The 25,535-nt window shown below is 39.8% G+C and overlaps 1 protein-coding gene across 2 annotated transcripts in view; it reads right to left on the bottom strand.

Moving 5' to 3' along the window:
• The window catches only part of Rpe65 (retinoid isomerohydrolase RPE65), a 31,908-nt gene extending 7,091 nt beyond the window's left edge, over nucleotides 1–24,817 (bottom strand). Inside the window, 10 exon segments of one of the 2 annotated variants that reach the window (NM_053562.3) lie at nucleotides 8,665–8,794; nucleotides 9,489–9,628; nucleotides 9,723–9,855; nucleotides 10,061–10,142; nucleotides 11,737–11,884; nucleotides 16,687–16,828; nucleotides 16,920–17,027; nucleotides 19,810–19,960; nucleotides 23,523–23,605; nucleotides 24,666–24,723. In NM_053562.3, coding sequence (NP_446014.2) covers nucleotides 8,665–8,794; nucleotides 9,489–9,628; nucleotides 9,723–9,855; nucleotides 10,061–10,142; nucleotides 11,737–11,884; nucleotides 16,687–16,828; nucleotides 16,920–17,027; nucleotides 19,810–19,960; nucleotides 23,523–23,605; nucleotides 24,666–24,676 — 1,128 coding nt within the window. In that variant the 5' untranslated portion in view covers nucleotides 24,677–24,723. 2 annotated transcript variants of the gene reach the window in all.
• Between the last annotated feature and the right edge of the window lie 718 nt (nucleotides 24,818–25,535).

Here is a 25,535-nt window from a genome sequence, read left to right as displayed (position 1 = left end):
GAGCACTGAAATTTCAGAAGAGCATTTATATTCTAAAAGCTTTAGAATTCTCTATAACCCCATCTGTTCTCCAAGCCATTTCCAGAGGGACCCATGTCATACACACACACCATATACAAGCTCCCTCGGTAATCTGTTACCAATTATATGTTATCCAGAGTTTGTAAAGAACGCCCCTTTATAATCGCTCTCACTCCATCCATCTTTCCAGCTATTCTTACAAACTCCCACCTCTCTGCTTTCAATGAAGCATCCCAAGGACTCTGTTATACTTCTATGTTAAGTCCCATTTGCTTTTTATTTATATTTTTAAATAAAACTGTCTTAGCAAAGTTCTTTTTTTTCTATTTGTAGAGCCAAATTTAACTCAACTATTATTCTTTATCAGCTTGTATATATGCTTAAAGGCAAAAGGATCAAGTTCTAAGCTATATTTGTTTTCAACTGTGTCTGATTTAAGCCTTTAGTTCAATGTATCTGCTTCAATACCTTTTGTCCAAGCCGGTAGCATACAGACAGAAAAAGTGTGTGTTCGTGTGTTTACATGAGAAAAATATGTTTTTCTTGGCTTTGACTGGTATTTCTATTTCACTAAAAATTCTGGATACTGCTGATGTTATTCTGAAACACTGAAGAGACAAAAATCTAGAGACAGAGATGGTTGTGTGGGGTTCAGAAAGATAGCTCTCCAAATATTCATTAGAACCAGGTTTCCTGATTCTAGATCTGTTATTTTCAGTCACAAAGTCCTTTTTTTTTTTTTTTTCTTTTTTTTTTTTTTATTATTAACTTGAGTATTTCTTATATACATTTCGAGTGTTATTCCCTTTCCCGGTTTCCGGGCAAACATCCCCCTCCCCCCTCCCCTTCCTTATGGGTGTTCCCCTCCCAACCCTCCCCCCATTGCCGCCCTCCCCCCATAGACTAGTTCACTGGGGGTTCAGTCTTAGCAGGACCCAGGGCTTCCCCTTCCACTGGTGCTCTTACTAGGATATTCATTGCTACCTATGGGGTCAGAGTCCAGGGTCAGTCCATGTATAGTCTTTAGGTAGTGGCTTAGTCCCTGGAAGCTCTGGTTGCTTGGCATTGTTGTACTTTTGGGGTCTCGAGCCCCTTCAAGCTCTTCCAGTTCTTTCTCTGATTACTTCAATAGGGGACCTATTCTCAGTTCAGTGGTTTGCTGCTGGCATTCGCCTCTGTATTTGCTGTATTCTGGCTGTGTCTCTCAGGAGCGATCTACATCCGGCTCCTGTCGGTCTGCACTTCTTTGCTTCATCCATCTTGTCTAATTGGGTGGCTGTATATGTATGGGCCACATGTGGGGCAGGCTCTGAATGGGTGTTCCTTCAGTCTCTGTTTTAATCTTTGCCTCTCCCTTCCCTGCCAAGGGTATTCTTTTTCCTCATTTAAAGAAGGAGTGAAGCATTCACATTTTGATCATCCGTCTTGAGTTTCGTTTGTTCTAGGGATCTAGGGTAATTCAAGCATTTGGGCTAATAGCCACTTATCAATGAGTGCATACCATGTATGTCTTTCTGTGAGTGGGTTAGCTCACTCAGGATGATATTTTCCAGTTCCAACCATTTGCCTACGAATTTCATAAACTCGTTGTTTTTGATAGCTGAGTAATATTCCATTGTGTAGATGTACCACATTTTCTGTATCCATTCCTCTGTTGAAGGGCATCTGGGTTCTTTCCAGCTTCTGGCTATTATAAATAAGGCTGCGATGAACATAGTGGAGCACGTGTCTCTTTTATATGTTGAGGCATCTTTTGGGTATATGCCCAAGAGAGGTATAGCTGGATCATCAGGCAGTTCAATGTCCAATTTTCTGAGGAACCTCCAGACTGATTTCCAGAATGGTTTTACCAGTCTGCAATCCCACCAACAATGGAGGAGTGTTCCTCTTTCTCCACATCCTCGCCAGCATCTGCTGTCACCTGAGTTTTTGATCTTAGCCAATCGCACTGGTGTGAGGTGAAATCTCAGGGTTGTTTTGATTTGCATTTCCCTTATGACTAAAGATGTTGAACATTTCTTTAGGTGTTTCTCAGCCATTCGGCATTCCTCAGCTGTGAATTCTTTGTTTAGCTCTGAACCCCATTTTTTAATAGGGTTATTTGTTTCCCTGCGGTCTAACTTCTTGAGTTCTTTGTATATTTTGGATATAAGGCCTCTATCTGTTGTAGGATTGGTAAAGATCTTTTCCCAATCTGTTGGTTGCCGTTTTGTCCTAACCACAGTGTCCTTTGCCTTACAGAAGCTTTGCAGTTTTATGAGATCCCATTTGTCGATTCTTGATCTTAGAGCATAAGCCATTGGTGTTTTGTTCAGGAAATTTTTTCCAGTGCCCATGTGTTCCAGATGCTTCCCTAGTTTTTCTTCTATTAGTTTGAGTGTGTCTGGTTTGATGTGGAGGTCCTTGATCCACTTGGACTTAAGCTTTGTACAGGGTGATAAGGATGGATCGATCTGCATTCTTCTACATGTTGCCCTCCAGTTGAACCAGCACCATTTGCTGAAAATACTATCTTTTTTCCATTGGATGGTTTTGGCTCCTTTGTCAAAAATCAAGTGACCATAGGTGTGTGGGTTCATTTCTGGGTCTTCAATTCTATTCCATTGGTCTATCTGTCTGTCTCTGTACCAATACCATGCAGTTTTTATCACTATTGCTCTGTAATACTGCTTGAGTTCAGGGATAGTGATTCCCCCTGAAGTCCTTTTATTGTTGAGGATAGCTCTAGCTATCCTGGGTTTTTTGTTATTCCAGATGAATTTGCAAATTGTTCTGTCTAACTCTTTGAAGAATTGGATTGGTATTTTGATGGGGATTGCATTGAATCTGTAGATTGCTTTTGGTAAAATGGCCATTTTTACCATATTAATCCTGCCAATCCATGAGCATGGGAGATCTTTCCATCTTCTGAGGTCTTCTACAATTTCTTTCCTCAGTGTCTTGAAGTTCTTATTGTACAGATCTTTTACTTGCTTGGTTAAAGTCACACCGAGGTACTTTATATTATTTGGGTCTATTATGAAGGGTGTCGTTTCCCTAATTTCTTTCTCGGCTTGTTTCTCTTTTGTATAGAGGAAGGCAACTGATTTATTTGAGTTAATTTTATACCCAGCCACTTTGCTGAAGTTGTTTATCAGCTTTAGTAGTTCTCTGGTGGAACTTTTGGGATCACTTAAATATACTATCATGTCATCTGCAAATAGTGATATTTTGACCTCTTCTTTTCCGATCTGTATCCCTTTGATCTCCTTTTGTTGTCTGATTGCTCTGGCTAGAACTTCAAGAACTATATTGAATAAGTAGGGAGAGAGTGGGCAGCCTTGTCTAGTCCCTGATTTTAGTGGGATTGCTTCAAGTTTCTCTCCATTTAGTTTAATGTTAGCAACTGGTTTGCTGTATATGGCTTTTACTATGTTTAGGTATGGGCCTTGAATTCCTATTCTTTCCAGGACTTTTATCATGAAGGGGTGTTGAATTTTGTCAAATGCTTTCTCAGCATCTAATGAAATGATCATGTGGTTCTGTTCTTTCAGTTTGTTTATATAATGGATCACGTTGATGGTTTTCCGTATATTAAACCATCCCTGCATGCCTGGGATGAAGCCTACTTGATCATGGTGGATGATTGTTTTGATGTGCTCTTGAATTCGGTTTGCCAGAATTTTATTGAGTATTTTTGCGTCGATATTCATAAGGGAAATTGGTCTGAAGTTCTCTTTCTTTGTTGTGTCTTTGTGTGGTTTAGGTATAAGAGTAATTGTGGCTTCGTAGAAGGAATTCGGTAGGGCTCCATCTGTTTCAATTTTGTGGAATAGTTTGGATAATATTGGTATGAGGTCTTCTATGAAGGTTTGATAGAATTCTGCACTAAACCCGTCTGGACCTGGGCTCTTTTTGGTTGGGAGACCTTTAATGACTGCTTCTATTTCCTTAGGAGTTATGGGGTTGTTTAACTGGTTTATCTGTTCCTGATTTAACTTCGATACCTGGTATCTGTCTAGGAAATTGTCCATTTCCTGAAGATTTTCAAATTTTGTTGAATATAGGTTTTTATAGTAAGATCTGATGATTTTTTGAATTTCCTCCGAATCTGTAGTTATGTCTCCCTTTTCATTTCTGATTTTGTTAATTTGGACACACTCTCTGTGTCCTCTCGTTAGTCTGGCTAAGGGTTTATCTATCTTGTTGATTTTCTCAAAGAACCAACTTTTGGTTCTGTTGATTCTTTCTATGGTCCTTTTTGTTTCTACTTGGTTGATTTCAGCTCTGAGTTTGATTATTTCCTGCCTTCTACTCCTCCTGGGTGTATTTGCTTCTTTTTGTTCTAGAGCTTTTAGGTGTGCTGTCAAGCTGCTGACATATGCTCTTTCCTGTTTCTTTCTGCAGGCACTCAGCGCTATGAGTTTTCCTCTTAGCACAGCTTTCATTGTGTCCCATAAGTTTGAGTATGTTGTATCTTCATTTTCATTAAATTCTAAAAAGTTTTTAATTTCTTTCTTTATTTCTTCCTTGACCAGGTTATCATTGAGTAGAGCATTGTTCAATTTCCACGTATATGTGGGCATTCTTCCCTTATTGTTATTGAAGACCAGTTTTAGGCCGTGGTGGTCCGATAGCACGCATGGGATTATTTCTATCTTTCTGTACCTGTTGAGGCCCGTTTTTTGACCAATTATATGGTCAATTTTGGAGAAAGTACCATGAGGAGCTGAGAAGAAGGTATATCCTTTTGCTTTAGGATAGAATGTTCTATAAATATCCGTTAAGTCCATTTGGCTCATGACTTCTCTTAGTCTGTCGACATCACTGTTTAATTTCTGTTTCCATGATCTGTCCATTGATGAGAGTGGGGTGTTGAAATCTCCCACTATTATTGTGTGAGGTGCAATGTGTGTTTTGAGCTTTAGTAAGGTTTCTTTTACATATGTAGGTGCCCTTGTATTTGGGGCATAGATATTTAGGATTGAGAGTTCATCTTGGTTGATTTTTCCTTTGATGAATATGAAGTGTCCTTCCTTATCTTTTTTGATGACTTTTAGTTGGAAATTGATTTTATTTGATATTAGAATGGCTACTCCAGCTTGCTTCTTCTGACCATTTGCTTGGAAAGTTGTTTTCCAGCCTTTCACTCTGAGGTAGTGTCTGTCTTTGTCTCTGAGGTGTGTTTCCTGTAGGCAGCAGAATGCAGGGTCCTCGTTGCGTATCCAGTTTGTTAATCTATGTCTTTTTATTGGGGAGTTGAGGCCATTGATATTGAGAGATATTAAGGAATAGTGATTATTGCTTCCCGTTATATTCATATTTGATGTGAGGTTATGTTTGTGTGCTTTCATTCTCTTTGTTTTGTTGCCAAGACGATTAGTTTCTTGCTTCTTCTAGGGTATAGCTTGCCTCCTTATGTTGGGCTTTACCATTTATTATCCTTTGTAGTGCTGGATTTGTAGAAAGATATTGTGTAAATTTGGTTTTGTCATGGAATATCTTGGTTTCTCCATCAATGTTAATTGAGAGTTTTGCTGGATACAGTAATCTGGGCTGGCATTTGTGTTCTCTTAGGGTCTGTATAACATCAGTCCAGGATCTTCTGGCCTTCATAGTTTCTGGCGAGAAGTCTGGTGTGATTCTGATAGGTCTCCCTTTATATGTTACTTGACCTTTTTCCCTTACTGCTTTTAATATTCTTTCTTTATTTTGTGCGTTTGGTGTTTTGACAATTATGTGACGGGAGGTGTTTCTTTTCTGGTCCAATCTATTTGGAGTTCTGTAGGCTTCTTGTATGTCTATGGGTATCTCTTTTTTTAGGTTAGGGAAGTTTTCTTCTATGATTTTGTTGAAGATATTTACTGGTCCTTTGAGCTGGGAGTCTTCACTCTCTTCTATACCTATTATCCTTAGGTTTGATCTTCTCATTGAGTCCTGGATTTCCTGTATGTTTTGGACCAGTAGCTTTTTCCGCTTTACATTATCTTTGACAGTTGAGTCAATGATTTCTATGGAATCTTCTGCTCCTGAGATTCTCTCTTCCATCTCTTGTATTCTGTTGGTGAAGCTTGTATCTACAGCTCCTTGTCTCTTCTTTTGGTTTTCTATATCCAGGGTTGTTTCCATGTGTTCTTTCTTGATTGCTTCTATTTCCATTTTTAATTCCTTCAACTGTTTGATTGTGTTTTCCTGGAATTCTTTCAGGGATTTTTGCGATTCCTCTCTGTAGGCTTTTACTTGTTTATTAATGTTTTCCTGTGCTTCCCTAAGTGTGTTCAGGTCTTTCCTGAAGTCCTCCAGCATCATGATCAAATATGATTTTGAAACTAGATCTTGCTTTTCTGGTGTGTTTGGATATTCCATGTTTGTTTTGGTGGGAGAATTGGGCTCCGATGATGGCACGTAGTCTTGGTTTCTGTTGCTTGGGTTCCTGCGCTTGCCTCTCGCCATCAGATTATCTCTAGTGTTACTTTGTTCTGCTATTTCTGACAGTGGCTAGACTGTCCTATAAGCCTGTGTGTCAGGAGTGCTGTATACCTGTTTTCCTCTCTTTCAGTCAGTTATGGGGACAGAGTGTTCTGCTTTCGGGCGTGTAGTTTTTCCTCTCTACAGGTCTTCAGCTGTTCCTGTGGGCCTGTGTCTTGAGTTCACCAGGCAGCTTTCTTGCAGCAGAAAATTTGGTCTTACCTGTGGTCCCGAGGCTCAGGTTTGCTCGTGGGGTGCTGTCCAGGGGCTCTCTGTAGCGGCAGCAACCAGGAAGACCTGTGCCGCCCCTTCCGGGAGCTTCAGTGCACCAGGGTTCCAGATGGTCTTTGGCTTTTTCCTCTGGCGTCCGAGATGTGTGTGCAGGGAGCAGTCTCTTCTGGTTTCCCAGGCCTGTCTGCCTCTCTGAAGGTTTAGCTCTCCCTCCCACGGGATTTGGGTGCAGAGAACTGTTTATCCGGTCTGTTTCCTTCAGGGTCCGGCGGTGTCTGTGGCAGGGGTCCTGCCGCTCCTGGGCCCTCCCCCACGGGAGCCCAGAGGCCTTATACAGTTTCCTCTTGGGCCAGGGATGTGGGCAGGGGTGAGCAGTGTTGGTGGTCTCTTCCGCTCTGCAGCCTCAGGAGTGCCCACCTGACCAGGCGGTTGGGTCTCTCTCTCACCGGGTCTGGGAGCAGAGAGCTGCTGCGGGCCGGGATCCGCGGGTGTGGGACTTCCGGTAAACACAGAACGTGCCCGGTTCTAGAGAAATTCTGCTTCCGTGTGTCCCAAGCTCACCAGGCAGCTTTCTTGCAGCAGAAAATTTGGTCTTACCTGTGGTCCCGAGGCTCAGGTTCGCTCGTGGGGTGCTGCCCAGGGGCTCTCTGCAGCGGCAGCAACCAGGAAGACCTGTGCCGCCCCTTCCGGGAGCTTCAGTGCACCAGGGTTCCAGATGGTCTTTGGCTTTTTCCTCTGGCGTCCGAGATGTGTGTGCAGGGAGCAGTCTCTTCTGGTTTCCCAGGCCTGTCTGCCTCTCTGAAGGTTTAGCTCTCCCTCCCACGGGATTTGGGTGCAGAGAACTGTTTATCCGGTCTGTTTCCTTCAGGGTCCGGCGGTGTCTGTGGCAGGGGTCCTGCCGCTCCTGGGCCCTCCCCCACGGGAGCCCAGAGGCCTTATACAGTTTCCTCTTGGGCCAGGGATGTGGGCAGGGGTGAGCAGTGTTGGTGGTCTCTTCCGCTCTGCAGCCTCAGGAGTGCCCACCTGACCAGGCGGTTGGGTCTCTCTCTCACCGGGTCTGCCACAAAGTCCTTTTTAAAAGGCTTTCTTAATGGTAGTGGAGATTCACTGCAGTGTAAATTCCTATTGTATTTTCTAGATTGGTAACAGTAGGGTCAGAGTGGCTTCTTGTTCAAGTCACATTGTCTAGTTGGATAGTCTCACAGTCACCTTCAAATAGTTAATTTCCAAAGGAATATTACACTTTACATCAAAGAGGAAAACACATCTGGGACCCAGAGGACCTTTTTTTCAAATCCTGTCTACTTTCCACGTTATTAGTTTCCTTTGACAATCATGCTTCTTCTATAATGTTCATGTTTACTTTATCAAAAGAGTATTTAAGCCTCAACTTTGAAGTTCATGATTTTTAAGGTTCTTATTTATATATTAATACTTTTGAATGCTATTTCTCTTGCCAGTGTACCTACTGTCTTTATTTCAGTTACCAAATTTTCAGAGGAATATTATGAACACATCCACCAACTGTCTAATATTATTAACTATTTTTGTGTTTAATGTCATTTTCAGATTTATAGAAAAACAAGTTTCCATTGTCAATTGATTTAGGACCTGCTTTCTGATCCTTCGTTTCTCCAAAATTTAAAATTATTTAAGATATTTGCACAACTGTCAAAGGATGCTGAGAATCACTGGGTCTGTAGTTTTTAAGGAAGTATACTTTCAAAGGGATTTTGTGAATAAAAAGGCCACAGAATTTGAAATCAAGAAAATTACATAACTTGGCTTTGTGGAAGTTGCCTTTTCTAAATCACACCATTCTTTTGAGCTTCAGTTTCCTCATTAGTAAAATAAGAGGTTTAATAATGATATTTAAAAACTCCTTCCAGATCTGAAATTTCAGAATTATATGTATAAACAGTACAGTTTCCAAGTGAGATGAAAAACTCATGTAAAGAAAGCTACCTTGTCAATTGTCAAAGGAAGAACGTATCTCCTGACTTCAGGCTGAGGAGCTTTCATAGCATTTCGTTTTACTTCTTCCCAATTCTCACGTAAATTAGCTAAATATAAGTAATTATAAACAAATTCAAACCTGTGAAAACAAGAAGTCAAACATGAACACAATTACAAGTAATGAAAAAGGGTCTAATGTAAAACAAGCTGACCTAGCACTTAAGATCTTCCTGCCTCTTCCTCCTAAATGTTGGGATTTAAGGCATGCACCATTACACCTAACCAATTTTAGAGATGATTCATGACTTTGAAAGCACATATGTCTGGTTATTCCTTAGGCCACAACTCAGACTGCTATTGACAGAAATAATGTCAGAGTCATTTCCTCTTCCTACTCAGTGAGGGAAAATAAAGAGACTTACCTCATGCATATGTTGCAGTTACAGCAGCTTTCCATATTCTTTGTTCTGCCCCATTGTCTCTGCTCTGTGTCTTTAGGAGTCAATGTATTTTTAATGACTAGCCTGAGAATAGCATTTCTGTTTCTATTATTCAGAATGAGGGAGGGTTCGCAGCCTTTACAGACCTCAAGAAGTTTCCATTTTCAGGCCTGCTCAGATTAAGTTGGTTTTCAGTATTAACTGTAGTTCTGATGGTCAGTCTATCTCGATTTTCTAAACTCTCTGGTCATTAACATTATACTTTTTGCTATTTCTACCACTTCCCTTTTTATATGTGATTCACATTAAATAACAAGGGATTGCATATTTATTAAGGCACTTTGTTTCCAGAAGAAATTGGAAATGGGACATTTATTTAACATCTTTCTTTACCCTTTCCAGCAACAGAGATCCACAATCAGAAACCCATTGTCTTCATAAGTATTGATATGATGGAAGAGATTGAAAGGGGAGGTCCTGTATTTGTTATTGAAATATTTTCTTCTTTTTTTGTCAGCAACATGAAGCCAAACCTGGAGAAGTAAGGAAATGTTTTGATAAATTTTAAGGAAAAAATTATAAAATACTTTCTTCAGTATCACAATGTAACAAATAAATCAGACATACCCCCATGCTTTCATTGGACTCGAAACAGTCCATGTAGTTGGCTCCCCAAAGACTCCACGAAGAAAGAAACTTGAAAAGGTTAATTTTGACTGGAGTCTCCACAAAAACGATATAGTTGGGAGTCAGACCAAAACTGTTCAGAAACACAACAGCTTGTGAATGGGAGGTCTAGTTCTCAGTTATGAAAGGGAGGGGGGCAGTACATAAAGTATATTTAGCTATTCAGATCTACAATGCTTACATGAAATTAATTGACTTTAAACTTAGTTTTCAGATCAGGATTAGTATCAAAGGTAGGCAAAGGGAGATCTTTAAATTTAAGATGTCTTTCAAATTACCTGTGTACATAAGATGGCTTGAACCGATCACTGCATGGGAACTGCACAACAACTTCTGACTTGTTTATTGGGTCTTCCTTGTCTGAAATAAAGTGGTTTTAAAGTCTTTAAAACTCCTCCTCCTCCTCCTCCTCCTCCTCCTCCTCCTCCTCCTCCTCCTCCTCCTCCTCCTCCTCCTCCTCCTCCTCCTCCTCCTCCTCCTCTTCTTCTTCTTCTTCTTCTTCTTCTTCTTCTTCTTCTTCTTCTTCTTCTTCTTCTTCTTCTTCGTCATTCTAATTCTTCATGCAACACATTCAAAACAGCTTATATAAGAAAAAATACATTTTCAGATGTGGATTTTTTTCAGAGCTTGTTTTCATCTTCTTAGTCATTGGGATACCTTAATAGAGTTTCATGTTGTTAAGGGGGTCTTGAGTGACAGGTAGTTACCTAAGGGTTCCACCAAGTTTCTTCTGGGGTAAGAACAAACAATTGTGTGTCTTAGAAAGAAGACTCAGTCAGGAAAATGTAGTGCCAGTTGGAGAGCAGGGAGCTAGAGAATTGAGATGGAGGACAAGAAAGCAGCAGCTGAAAGTCTTAGACAGAAAGTAATAGGTACAGATCTGAGGACACCTGATGGAATGGAAGGACGTTATGGGTTGATATGGGAAAAAAGATGCACCAGACATAGATAGAATTAAAGAACAAACTCCCAAAACTTAATTTTAAATGGCAAAATACTCCTATTGAGGGTATAGAAGAGACTCCAGAGGTTGGAATCCAATTTTCAGTTTGGGGTAGGACTTTTTATAGGCTTTTCGGGGGCCCTTAGTACTCCCTCTCTTTTCTGATTTGTCCAAGCCTGGATATCTTCTCTTCAATAGGCTTCCCCCACTCCTTTAGCCTGTCATTTACAGTTAGAAACAGTTTCAGTCTCTTCCAGGAAGAGGGCTGTCCTCTACTCCAGGAGCACCAAATAGTTCTTGTATAAGAGGCCAGTATTGTTTTCCAGATCTGCCCACATTCTGATGACTTCTCTTTATTGTGAAGTTACACTAATGTAGGAAAATCCAAATAGCAGCAAATTTGAAAAAGTGCCCAGGGAGACACATTTTACAGCAAGTGGAGGTCAGGTTTAAGTCCAAGAAAGTAAAGCAGTTCTTTAATGTGGGCAAAGTACCCTCTGATATTGCAAAGTTCCTTAGAACTATAGTATGGATGAATAATATCAACAGCTCTGTCCAATAAATACTAGGCATACTAAAGTTCACAGATGAGAAAATAATGTGAATGACTTCTTAAATAATGTCATTGGTCTCACTCCCCAAATTTTTCAGTCATTCCATATAAGGAGGAACTCAAGATTTTGCTTGGTATATGAATAAGGGCTCAATAAATCTTCAATAGACTTAAATTTATCAAATTTATATTTGATATAATTAAATTAATATTTAAATACACATATGCACTAGATCTTGAAACATTGTAGAAAAGAACTTGGCTTCTTGCTTTCTGGATTTTGAAGCCATCTTTGTTTATTGTCCTGCTTCTGGACATTAGTCACCTGGTAGGATATGAACGAAAGGAAGTTTAGAGTAATCTTGATACTATGATCTAGATTTGATATTTCTAGCAACTGTTTTTTTCAATGATAGGAACACCACTTTCCCCTACTGGAGGGAAGATTACAACCTCACCTGCTTTCAGTGGAGGGATCTTAATAATGTTGTAGGCAACTGTAAAATTTTTCCCAAAGCAATTGCCAATGTTATAAACTGTTCCATCACTTTCAATATGTGGATGAGCAGTGGCACCATTGACGGAAACATAGTTGCAAAGATCAACCTGTGGAATGAAAGATGAATTTTGAGGGTCCTTTTAGTTTCAGTTGTACACTATGAGTAGGACACTGAGTATAGTGGGTTGATGTTGAGGTTGTCTATAAACTAATGGCAGAATATCTAAACTCCTTTATTCTAACTATTTGAAATAAACATCACATTAATGTTCTTTATAGTCCTGAATTCCATGACTGGTCCCCTATTTAGCCTTTATTGCTTCCCATTCCCAAGTAAACACCTTAATAATTTCTTTGAGGAAAGACTTTCAGTAGCTTTCAATTAGAAAAGCAGTTTATTTCAAATTTATAGCTTAGTATTCCAGCTTTCAGTTTCACTCTACTATGCCCCACTACTTCCCTTTAAACCATCAACACTTCTAGATGTTGAGTTCTCAGTTTAAAGCATTATTATTCCATACCCGAGATATCAGAGTCATTTTTGAATTTCATAGTGATCAATGACATTTCTACTATTTAGTGGACAAAGTCAGGATCATCAAGCCTTTTTAGTATATGGGACAGCCTGTATAAAGTAGCCATCTTCTGTCTAAAGCTTCTGCAGAAAAATCGCAGGTTTAGCCTACAAAGAATATTCTCAGTTTCTGCCAAAATGTCTCTTATTTTCACACCTCTGTGACTTCGACCATGCAACCCTCTCCCCAATCTAGAATGTTCTTTGACCAAATTCAGCGAAGTTACATGAATTCAGATGAAATGCAAGAGTTTAAACTCTGATTTCATCTTTCTCCACCCTAAACAATTGCCTTCAGACATACTTTTGTATCCACTTTCCTTAGATTTACATTTTCTTAAAAGATTTATCCATCCAGTGGAAAAAAGACAGCATTTTCAAGAAATGGTGCTGGTTCAACTAGTGGTAAGCATGTAGAAGAATGCAAATTGATCCATTTTTATTGCCTTGTACAGAGCTCAAGTCAAAGTGGATCAAGGACCTCCACATAAAACCAGATACACTCAAACTAATAGAAGAGAAAATGGGGAAGAGTCTCAAACACATAGGCACAGGGAAAAATTTCCTGAACAGAATGCCAAAGGCTTATGATCTAAGATCAAGAATTGACAAATGGGACCTCATAAAATTGCAAAGCTTCTGTAAGCAAAGGACAGTGTCAGTAGGACAAAATGGCAACCAACAGATTGGGAAAGATTTTTACCAATCCTACATCTGATAGAGGGCTAATAGCCAATATATACAAAGAACTCAAGAAGTTAAATTCTAGAGTCAAATAACCATATTAAAAATGGGATACAGAGCTAAATAAAGATTTCTCAACTGAGGAATATCGAATGACTGCATAGCACCTAAAGAAATGTTAAACATACTTAGTCATAGGGAAATGCAAATCAAAACAACCCTGAGATTCCACCTCATACCAGTTAGAATGGCTAAGATCAAAAACTCAAGTGACAGCAGATACTGGCAAGGATATGGAGAAAAAGGAGCACTCTTTTATTTTTGGTGGGATTTCAAGAACAACCACTGTGGAAATCATTCTGGAGGTTCCTCAGAAAATTGGACATAGTACTACCTGAGGGCCCAGCTATACCTCTCCTGGGCATATACCCAAAAGATGTTCCAAAATACAACAAGGACACATGCTCCACTGTGTTCATGGCAGCCTTATTTATAATAGCTGGAAAGAACCCAGATGTCCTTCAACAGAGGAATGAATACAGAAAATGTGGTACATCTACACAATGAGTACTACTCAGCTATTAAAAACAATAGCTTCATGAAATTCATAGGCAAATAGATGGAACTAGAAAATATCATTCTGAGTGAGGTAAGCCAATCACAAAAGAACACACAAGGAATGCACTCACTGATAAGTAGATATTAGCCCAAAAGCTAGGAATACCCAAGACACAATTCATAAACCATATGAAGCTGAAGAAGGAGGAAGACCAAAGTGTGTATACCTCAGACCTTTTTAGAAGGGGGAACAAAAATACCCTCAGGAGGAAATATGGAGACAATGTTTGGAGCAGAGACTGAAGAAAAGACCATCCAGAGACTGCTGTACCCGAAGATCCATCCCATATACAGTCACTAAACACAGTCACTATCATGGATGCCAAGAAGTGCATGCTGACCGAAGTCTGATATAGCTGTCACCTGATAGGCTCTGCCAGAGCCTGACAAATACAAATGTGAATGCTTGCAGCCAACCATTGAACTGAGAACGGGGTCCCCAGTGGAGGAGTTAGAGAAAGGACTGAAGGAGATGAAAGGGTTTGCAACTCCATAGGAAGAACAACAATATCAACCAACCAGATACCCTAGAACTCCCAGGGACTAAACCACCACCAAAAAAGTACACATGGAGTGACTGGTGCCTCCAGATGCATATGTAGCCAAGGATAGCTTTGTTGGGTATCAGTGAGAGAAGAGGCCCTTGGTCCTGTGAAGGCTTGATGCCCCATTGTAGGGGAGTGTCAGGGCTGGGAGGAAGGAGAGAGTAGGTGCGTGGGTTGGGGAGTACCCTCCTAGAAGCAGGGGGAAGAGGGATGGAATAATGGGCTTCTGGAGGGGAAACCAGGAAAGGGGATAAATTTGAAATGTAAACAAAGAAAATATCCAATAAAAATTATAAAAAATTTATCATTTTCTGAATCCTGCCTCTTTGATTTCCCCATCTAGAAGTTAAGCTTACTAAAGACAAGTACAATACTTTGCAAACATATGTTAATACATGCTGGTTGAGATTGTGTGTCTATTTTAAGTAATATTCATGAATACTACGAAGTATATCATTGTCTAGTATTTTGATCAACATTATTTTATTTAAAATATAGTTTTATTTCTAATAAGTATCTATAAAAAGGGACAAATTTGTGCAACAAAGTTGTGTCGAACCACCAATGGGTGGTTTTCAGTATTACTGTCTTTTTTAAGACTGATATGTACTGGATCCAAGCTAGCCTATTACACCTTAAGTGTCAGAGATGATGCTGTGTTACTCATTGTTATATCCCTTGTATCTAACAAAAGTTTTAATACATGGGAAGGTCTCGTAAAATATTTGTTGTACAAATGAACAAATATAAGTTGTTTTAATGGTTTCTCCCATCTATGTAAGTATTTTAAATGCCATAGATTAAAAAATAAATTCCATCCTATGTTAAATATCTCATAGTTGGCAAAGCTTCTGTAAGGCAAAGGACACTGTGGTTAGGACAAAACGGCAACCAACAGATTGGGAAAAGATCTTTACCAATCCTACAACAGATAGAGGCCTTATATCCAAAATATACAAAGAACTCAAGAAGTTAGACTGCAGGGAAACAAATAACCCTATTAAAAAATGGGGTTCAGAGCTAAACAAAGAATTCACAGCTGAGGAATGCCGAATGGCTGAGAAACACCTAAAGAAATGTTCAACATCTTTAGTCATAAGGGAAATGCAAATCAAAACAACCCTGAGATTTCACCTCACACCAGTGAGAATGGCTAAGATCAAAAACTCAGGTGACAGCAGATGCTGGCGAGGATGTGGAGAAAGGGGAACACTCCTCCATTGTTGGTGGGATTGCAGACTGGTAAAACCATTCTGGAAATCAGTCTGGAGGTTCCTCAGAAAATTGGACATTGAACTGCCTGAGGATCCAGCTATACCTCTCTTGGGCATATACCCAAAAGATGCTTCAACATATAAAAGAGACACGTGCTCCACTATGTTCATTGCAGCCTTATTTATAATAGCCAGAAACTGGAAAGAACCCAGATGCCCTTCAACAGAGGAATGGATACAGAAAATGTGGTACATCTACACAATGGAATATTACTCAGCTATCAAAAACAACGAGTTTATGAAATTCGTAGGCAAATGGTTGGAACTGGAAAATATCATCCTGAGTGAGCTAACCCAATCACAGAAAGACATACATGGTATGCACTCATTGATAAGTGGCTATTAGCCCAAATGCTTGAATTACCCTAGATCCCTAGAACAAACGAAACTCAAGACGGATGATCAAAATGTGAATGCTTCACTCCTTCTTTAAATGAGGAAAAAGAATACCCTTGGCAGGGAAGCGAAGGCAAAGATTAAAACAGAGACTGAAGGAACACCCATTCAGAGTCTGCCCCACATGTGGCCCATACATATACAGCCACCCAATTAGACAAGATGGATGAAGCAAAGAAGTGCAGACCGACAGGAGCCGGATGTAGATCGCTCCTGAGAGACACAGCCAGAATACAGCAAATATAGAGGCGAATGCCAACAGCAAACCACTGAACTGAGAATAGGACCCCCGTTGAAGGAATCAGAGAAAGAACTGGAAGAGCTTGAAGGGGCTCGAGACCCCATATGTACAACAATGCCAAGCAACCGGAGCTTCCAGGGACTAAGCCACTACCTAAAGACTATACATGGACTGACCCTGGACTCTGACCTCATAGGTAGCAATGAATATCCTAGTAAGAGCACCAGTGGAAGGGGAAGCCCTGGGTCCTGCTAAGACTGAACCCCCAGTGAACTAGACTGTGGGGGGGAGGGCGGCAATGGGGGGAGGGTTGGGAGGGGAACACCCATAAGGAAGGGGAGGGGGGAGGGGGGAGGGGGGAGGGGGATGTTTGCCCGGAAACCGGGAAAGGGAATAACACTCGAAATGTATATAAGAAATACTCAAGTTAATAAAAAAAAATCTCATAGTTGGGGACCAGTAAGAAGTTAAATTTAATCTGCCTCAACTGTTTTTTCTGTCAATTTATCCAAATGTTTTCATTATAAGTTCCCAATTTTATGTGCTTGAGTGATGTCCCCTAAGCACAGTGTCATACCTGCTTAATAGTCTCCAAGGTCTCTGGGTTAATCTTTGTGATAAAGTTGGTCTCTGTGCATGCATAGTAATCTTCTCCCACTGGGTAAATATTTACAAGGGCATTGTCAGTAACCTCTACTCCTCGAAAGTAAGAAAAAAACCTGCAGAAGCAAATTAATTTTGCAGTTCAGTAACTTCAAAACTATATGAACAAAAAGGGATTCATATAAAACACAGTTTGGTTTCATTAACCTGGAAAATATATTCTTGCAGGGGTCTGGAAAAGCACAGGTGCCAAATTCTGTTATGACAATCCTCTTCTCGGTCATTGCTCGAACATAAGCATCAGTGCGGATGAATCTGGAGAACATTGAGAAATGGGAAAAGGATGCAAGTAGGCTATCCATTCAAGACACATGAAGCTGGGAGTCAGTGTGTTTTCATCAACTTGGAATCATAAACCCCTCCCCCCAAATAGAGAGAACCATCAACTTCCTTTATTGGGAATGACCCCAAAAGGAAAGAGCTTAAACTGAGTCTTCTAAACATAACAGTGATTGATGGGGAAACTGAGGCACTGAAAGTTAATTAGTTGATATGTGTGATTGTGACAGTGGCCAGAGTTAGAAAAAGTAAGTGTCCCATATCATGGTGTGTAGTTTTTGTCAGCCTGACATGAACTAGAATTCTTTGGGGAAAAGAAAACTTTCATTGAAAAGATGCCTCTATCAGATATCTTATAGGCAAGTCCATGGAGCAGTTTAACAAATTAATGATTGATGCAGGAGAGAGCAGCCCACTGTGGATGGTACCACCACTGGGCAGGTGATATAAGAAAACATGCTGAAGCCTGGGGTGATGGCTCAGCCATTGAGATCACTAGCTGCTCTTCCAGAGGACTTGGATTCAATTCCCAGCACCCATGTTTTTGGCTTACAACCATCTATCTATAACTCCACTCCCAGGAGATTTATCACCATCTTCTGGTTTCTGCAGGTACTGTATGAATGTGGTGCACTGATATACATGCAGTCAAACATAAAGATAAAATAATATTCCCAAAACGTTTTTTAAAGAAAGGTAATAAAGAAAGAAGGAGGGGAAGGAGGAGGGAGAGGAGGAAGAGAAGGAGGGGAAGTAGTAGGAGGAGGAGTAGAGGGAGGAGGAGGAGGAAGAAGAGGAAGAAGAGGAGGAGGAGGAAGAAGAAGAGGAAGAGGAGGAGGAGGAAGGAGAAGAAGAAGAAGAAGAAGAAGAAGAAGAAGAAGAAGAAGAAGAAGAAGAAGAAGAAGAAGAAGAAGAAGAAGAAGACGACGACATAAATGATTAGGCAGTATTCAATATTTCTTCATGGTCTGTGCTCCATGTCCTGATTCCTTCCTGACTTGTCTTCCCCTGGTGATGAACTGTAAAGGTTAAATAAACACCTTTCCTATCCAAGTTGCCCTTGGTCATGATGTTTATCACAGAAATAGAAAAAAAAGTAAAACGTGTCTATTTCACACATATAGCTCATCACATTATAGGACACAGTGTGATGGATTATGTTTCTTTCATCTCTTTGAACTGTGTTTCTCTTAAATTTTAAAATATATTGCATATTTTAAAATTTAGTTTTTATTGAATTTTATCTCTTTCATAGGTTGATCTGTGAGCTACTTCTTAGACAATATGGAAAATGCTACTTGCTTGCCATATGGAGGGAGAAGTAAACTTTGATTTTTGTACTTTTATAAAGAGGAATGTATATTAAAGTATACATTAGAAGTTAACAAAAGCTTTGTCTGAAATCTGAAATTGCTTTCTTAGAAAAACTTATGCTTGGCAGTCTCTGCCTCTCTTTTGTCACACTTCAAATCCTATTCCCTGTTTTCTCTTACTCCTGCTTTAAAGTCCTTTCAAAATGCTTGAAATTCTTGATCATCATACCACTAACAGGCCTGAGTATTTAAGTAGGAATCAGGGTATTTACTGTGTTGTTATGGGGGCTTCTTGGAATAATGACTTCAGCAATAACTATTTATTGTTGCTATTCATAAAGTTATTACTACTAATATTATATATGTGTGTGTTCTGCTTGCACATATGTCTGTGTACTACATGTGTTCCTGTTGCCCACAGAGGCAAGTAAGAGCATCGGATCCCCTTGATTTAGAGTTGCAGACAATTGTGAGCAGCAGCTACAGTGGTGCTCAGAATTGAATCCTGGGTCCTCTGGCTGCTGAGTCATTGCTCCAACTTTTTCCACAAACAACTCACTAAAAATTTTCTTTTTCTCCCTGTGTCTCTCCTCTTACTTCTCACCCCTTAATCTAGTGTTTCTGTGACATACTTTGTCCCGCCCTCCTTTGTGAAACCCTTTCCCTTTCCCAGTCCTTATAATTTTTAAACATGTGTGTGTGAGTGTTTGTGTGTGTGTGTTTGTGTGTGTGTGTTTGTGTGTGTGTTTGTGTATTTGTGTGTGTGTTTGTGTGTTTGTGTGTGTGTGAGTGTATGTGTGAGTGCGTGCACACACACACGCTCATGCAGGAGCTACGGAATGCATGCAGAGGTGAGAGGAAAACTTGCTGGAGGCAGTTTTCTCCTATTATATGGGGACTGAATTAATGTAACTCTTAATGGCATGTACCTTCACCTTTTGAGTCATGTTACCAGCTTGTTTCTCAGAACTTTCTGACACTTAAAAAATGAAAGGAACCTAGATAACCCAGTAGTCTAATAATCACAACAGTAATAGCAGCTTTTGTGTTTACTGAATTATTACTACCAGTTATATATTTTATTCTCATTTAGCCATGGGTAGATTCTATAGAGTAGATTCTACCATTTCTTTCATTTTACAGATGATAAAATAATTAGAGGCCAATAATTTCCTGCCAGATGTGAACAGTTAAGACAAAATGGTGCCTGGTGGATTCAGGATTTGAAGACAGCCATGTTTTGCTCTGAGCTCTTGACCGCCATTATCTCATTTTAGCATTCTCAGGTGACTGTGAAAACATACAAACCTGGCTAGACCATGAAGAAATAAGAAAGAAATGAATTTAGAGGTCTTCTCTGGGTTCATGAAGGTGAAAGTTCAAACAGGAGGAGAACTGAGGCAGGCTCTACTCTGGTGAGGTCAGTCATGGAACACAGGACTTACCTCCTGTAGTATGTGACATGGCCCTCCTTAAAGTCAAACTTGTGCAAAAGGGCTTGTCCATCAAACAGGTGATAAAAAGGCTCAGATCCAACTTCAAAGAGCCCTGGCCCACATCGAAGGAGACTGCCAGTGAGCCAGAGGGGAATCCTGCCTGCAGCAAAGTGAGATATCAGGTGGTACTACTTACTAGATTCTCTAGGTGTCAGTCTATTTGTCATTTGTCAGCTTACCTCTAGCTAGAGCATCAGTTTTTCTTATGCAATTTGGGGTTTAAAAAGTATAGGAATAGACATTAGGAACATGGGTCAAAATACTAAAACTAGGTGCGTTGATTTAAAAAAAAAAAACAAACCTTTTTTTGAGACAGGGGTTTTTGATGGTCTATACTCAGTTAAACAGACCAAGCTGGCCTCGCATTCCCACATCTGTGCTTTGAATGCTGAAATTAAAGATGTGCACTACTGTACCTATCTACAAGGAACCTTTTAAATGAAGCAGCAAGAATGTTGGCTGAGTTTTTAAAATCTAAAATTCCCACTTATCTTGGGATGTGAATGGACACCCTTTATGAAATTCAATCTTTGTGGCAGATAAGGTACAGGGATGAATGTCAGGACCTGGATTCAGATGCAGAATATGCTCCTGCTTTCTCTAAGAGCTTTTGTATCCTTATCAAAAATTAGAAGGACACCAAGATTGTCACTGGGGCCTTCCATATTTCACAGTGAGTCTTGGTCAGTCCTCTTATCCCTAGAAAAGTACATGCTTGCTCAATCCTTACCAGGTCTTTATTTTAAAACAAATAGATTGTTGTCTACATGTTAAGTTCAACCATCAAGCAGACATTAAATAAAAACTAGAAAACAGTATTTGCTTTGATTGAAAGCTAATGTTTGATGCTAAACCTAGATTGTAACGCCACCATCTAGTTGAGGGGTGTTCACTTCTCTCCTCTTTTATAGAGCAAGAAGCAGAGGAAAGGTTTGCCCAATCACTGACATTTCACATAGCATCTTGTTATACTCAACAAGAAATGGGTCACATGGGGTCTTTGGACAGAGTTGATATTAACGGTAGCTCCTACCTATTGCTTACTTGGTGTCTGGTACAGAATGAATCATTCTAAATTACCTTAGTCTTTGCAATATCCCCACAAAATAAATGTTGGTCTTTAGAGAGTGAAGAAATTACACTCATAGGATTCACAGATGGTGAGATAATAGGAAAGTAACAACACTGTCATCTGCAAGTGCTTCTGATATAACAGGCATAACACCACCACCTCAAAGCAAAACTCTCAGACACTTGTCAGTAGGCTCTCTTAAGGTTTTTATGGAACAGACACTTAAAAGGCATTTCCTGTATGGTAGGCATTGAACAAGTCAGTGTCATATTGAAGATAACAAAAGTGCCATCTTTATTCTCAAGGAATTCAGTTAAGTATCATGTATTTACACCGAGGAAGTAAAAGTAGAGGTAAATGAGGGGAGATGATTTCTTTTTATGGTTTCGTTTTGTGTTTGTCTCTCAAAACAGGATTTCTCTGTGAGGCCTGGGCTGTTCTGGCACTCATTTTATAGACAAAAATGGGCTCAAACTCATGGAAACTTGTCTGCCTATGTCTCCTGAATGCTGGGGTTAAAAGTTTGTGCTACCTTCTGGGTAGGTGTGGTTGCCTGCAATTTTCAGGATCCTAGTTTCCAAAGTGCTGGTGTCAGAGGCATGTACAACTATGACTAGGTTTCTTTTTTTGATTAGGTTAAAAAGGTTTAAATCTATTCTATCTATCCACAGATGCTTAGTTTTGGTTTCTGTGGATCCTCCTTCCCTCTCTTTAGGTTCACTTTTACTCTATGTGAGTCACTCCTGTTGATGTGATCTTTGCATATCTTAGTGTTTTTCTACATATCTTTTGAATAAAGAATCAAACTGTTTTCAATTAACAGTAGAATTGACAAATACTTTATCAGTATAACAGTGGTAATAATATATTATTTATGTATGCCTTTGTATATTGTCTGTTTTACTCTGTTATAACTGCAAACCTTTTCTGAAACGAGGATTGCCTGTGTCAGCTAAGGGAATCAGGAGCTTTTTCCTTCTATGTAGAAAGCCATCTAAATATTTCTTTCTAAATATTACAAGGTTCCCTATCTTGATGTTGTGAATCTTGTTGTTCTCTAGTTAGCAGCTCAAATTACAATTATTTAGTTGTTGGGTAGGCTGTTTCTTAGAAGAAAGAAAGGTCTGATAGTTTCTTATTAATTATCCTGAACTATATTCTGCCTCAATAGCTGTCATAGATGTCAAAAATACTTGCTTTTCAATTATAGAACAACTGTGGTGTGCTGTCTTCCCGCTTCCCTCTGGTGCATCAGACATCTATTTACAACAAACTGAGGAGTTATAATGGAGCTGGGGGACAAATAGATTCCAGCGGGCTCCTGCCCAGCCTACGAATGCCAGGAGTGTTACAGGCCTTAGAAGAGAAGTAAAGAGGTTTGGGAGGACCATAGCCCAGGTCCCAGGTCAGCCACAGTGATGGGGCAATCCCAGTGGTGTGAGCTGCTACTGCTCTGGTTTGAGGCTCTGCAGGCAGTGAGAGCCTGAGATCCAGTGGAATATTTCAGGAGAGAGAACACTTCCCCAAGTGTTACAGCTCTGTAAAGACAGCCACTCTTAGATGATCCTTGGAGAAATAACTTGTGTGCTTTATTCCTTGTGGACAGAGACTATATGAACCTTGGGGAGTGGGATGGGATGTGGGAGTAAATGTTTTCTCTTGGCTGAATTTGAAATATTAGTGATGCTTTACCTGCATGATGAAAGATGTAGGTGCTGCATTATGTGACTGACATCCCACGGTTCTCTTGGTGGATGTGTGGTCTTGTGTTCCAGAGCAAGAACAGAGACAGGTAGGGAGTGGGTTCACTTCTGCCACACTAAAGTCCCTGAGACCCTGGGGTCTGGGCTTCCTCAACCTTACCAGTTCTTATGCCTTTCTAGTGGCACTTTCCACTTGCACTGCAAACAACTATATATGAATGTATTAATCAAATTTTATGTTATAAGCATAATAAATATAAGGATAAAACCAGGAAACTGTAAAAAAAAGTTTGTGCTACTATCTCCTGGCAGGAGACGTTATAATATCAAAACCTGAAGTTCAAAAGTAACATCAGAAGCATTTCTCAAAGCCCTGGTGTCTTAAATCTGATTTTCTCCCCATCTTTTTCTTCATTTTTCTCCTGGGTTCAGATCCTTACAATTTTTTAAAAATCATTCACTCTGTGTATATGTATGGCCATGCGTCAAAGCAGGCATGTGGAAGTCAGAAGACAATGTGCAGTTGGGTTGGTCAAAACTCACTAGTTACACTAGACTCACTAGTTACACTAGACTGATATACAGGTTTATTTTATTTTACTTTGTAAAAAATTGTAGAAGACAAAACAACACATGAGCTCCATACTCCCTTCCCTGCATTGTAGAAGCAGAACCTGTACTGAGAGACCTAAATGAATACGAAGCCTGAGAAAAATGATCTTGACAGAAAAGAAAGCTTTCAGAAGAGTCAAACTATGATAGTTTGAACCTAGTACTCAGAGGATAAAACAAAAAAGGTGTCATGGTTTACATCAACCTAGGCTATATAACATGGTGCCAGTTTAGAATACATAATCAACAAGCAAGCTAAGATCAATGAGACCAACCTGTGACATGAGCTGTTAGTGGTGTGGACAGTTCCTCCACAGTTTCAAATAGTTTCTTGTAGCCACCAGCAGGGTGTTCAATTCTGAAATGTGGGGGTTATGAGAAAGAAGCACAGGTTGATTCTCAGAGTATTTCAAGGGGTCAGAGGTAGTGCCTCTGTTTTGGAGAAAGGTGTTTTAAGGACTCCTTGCAGTTCACCTGTAGCCCAGTCCACTTAGAGTTTTATGAGGTGCTTCTCAGGTCCTTCCTTTCATGTCAAAGAAAATGTTGCCACTTTAAATAAAAATGGCCATATTGTCCAAATCCTACTTCATGCAGTTTTTCATGTTTCTGAAAATTTATCAATTAACCTGGCTGTGTTCACTTCTACTCCTGAATTGTGACACAAGATTCTTTACAAGAACTACCTGCCTGGAGACACGCAGCTGAGGCACTGCTGACCTACTTATGGGCTCATTCATCCACATAAAATGAGATCAGCATTCAGAGTCAGGTGCCCCACCATTTGTTATTCACTATATTATGCTATTAGTTTTCCCCATCATCTCATGTCTCAACCAATCCTCAAGAGCTATAGTACTTTCAAGAGGAAGATCGAGAGACTCAGGTTCTGTACTTGTGTGTGCCTATTGATGTCTTGGTTTTGCTTCCATTTTATAACTTCTTAAAGCACAGTCCTAACCTGCTAGAACTTCTAATTCTAACTACATTTTATCAAGCACTTATTATTAGACACTTTATAAAAAGAATTTCATATTGTACTATAACATTTAAATCTCTCAGCAATGCAGTAGAGTAAGTCATATTTTGATATCACTTCTGGATTTGAAAAACCTTTAAAAGTTAAGTAATTTAGACTTAAAAGCATATGTAATTTGCCAAAGCCACACAGGTAGCAAATGACGAGGCAAGACATTAAATTCATATCTGTGTTCATAACTGCCTTCCAGGCCCATTGCGAGTCATACAGATCTCACCATCATCTAAATGTGAACTTTGTATGTTCTGTTCACTCCAGGAAGACGTTAGGCCCAAGTGCTGTCTTAAGCAAGCCATAACCCAGTACTATCTTTCTAGAATATCCTGAAATGCTCTATTTACCACCACAAAGTCATGATAAAAGCTCTCTCAGAGATACTTACTGGATAGACATTTTCTTCCAGTGAAGACTAGAGAGAATTCTGGTACCAGCTGTAGGACAAGGAAGCAAGTTCTTAGCCAGGGCTTTTTTGTATGCAATCTAATCCTTCTTGGAGAAGCCGGTGTCTCTGGGAACCCTCTCCACCCCTCAGCTGACGGAGGATAACAGAAGTGGCTTTCAGTACTTTAGATGTTTGTACATTATTTGGACTTGGTGTTTCCATAACAGTACTTTGGCTGTTTTCCACAGACTTGGATCCTTCCCAAGGGGAGGGAGAAGTGAGTTGGATAAAAAGGAGCCCTGTGGGCCTGGCATGGGAGTCCTGAGATGACCTCAGTCATCACATTTTCTTGTGTAAACCTCTGTTCACCATTTCTTTGTTATCATCCCCACTGTGATTCATTTACTCAATTATTAAAAATTATATTTATTATACATGATCTAGAACTGGTTAGAGAAAGCACAGCCATTATCATTGTGTTGTAACTGTCATGATGACAGGGCATTGCTTGATGAAATTTAGCTATTGTTAACATTAAAGGTGTGTGGGGTATTGTCATTGCAAGTTTTAACTCTACTATCCTTCTTTGGTACAGTTCAATATCCAGGTCCTGATACAAGGCTGAGAACTTTGGCTGCTAGTTTTTCTTAAAGAGGAAACACTACATGTTCCTGCTTATCACCACTGTTTGCCTATTGTCCATCACTGTCCTGACCATTGCTTTTGTTCTGCACTCAGAGACTAAATAATGTCATTTTATTCACATGTCCACACTTATATTAAGCTACTGTTATTATTAAGGACAGACATATAGTGCACACAGAAGTCCTAGGAAAATAGACAAGAAAGAGACAGCAGTGATAGCATTTT

Source organism: Rattus norvegicus, chromosome 2 (genome assembly GCF_021556685.1).
Source record: "Rattus norvegicus strain SHRSP/BbbUtx chromosome 2, alternate assembly SHRSP_T2T, whole genome shotgun sequence".
Lineage (NCBI taxonomy): Eukaryota > Metazoa > Chordata > Mammalia > Rodentia > Muridae > Rattus > Rattus norvegicus.
The sequence above is the reverse complement of the archived record's forward strand: the minus strand, read 5'-3'. Positions and strand labels throughout refer to the sequence as shown.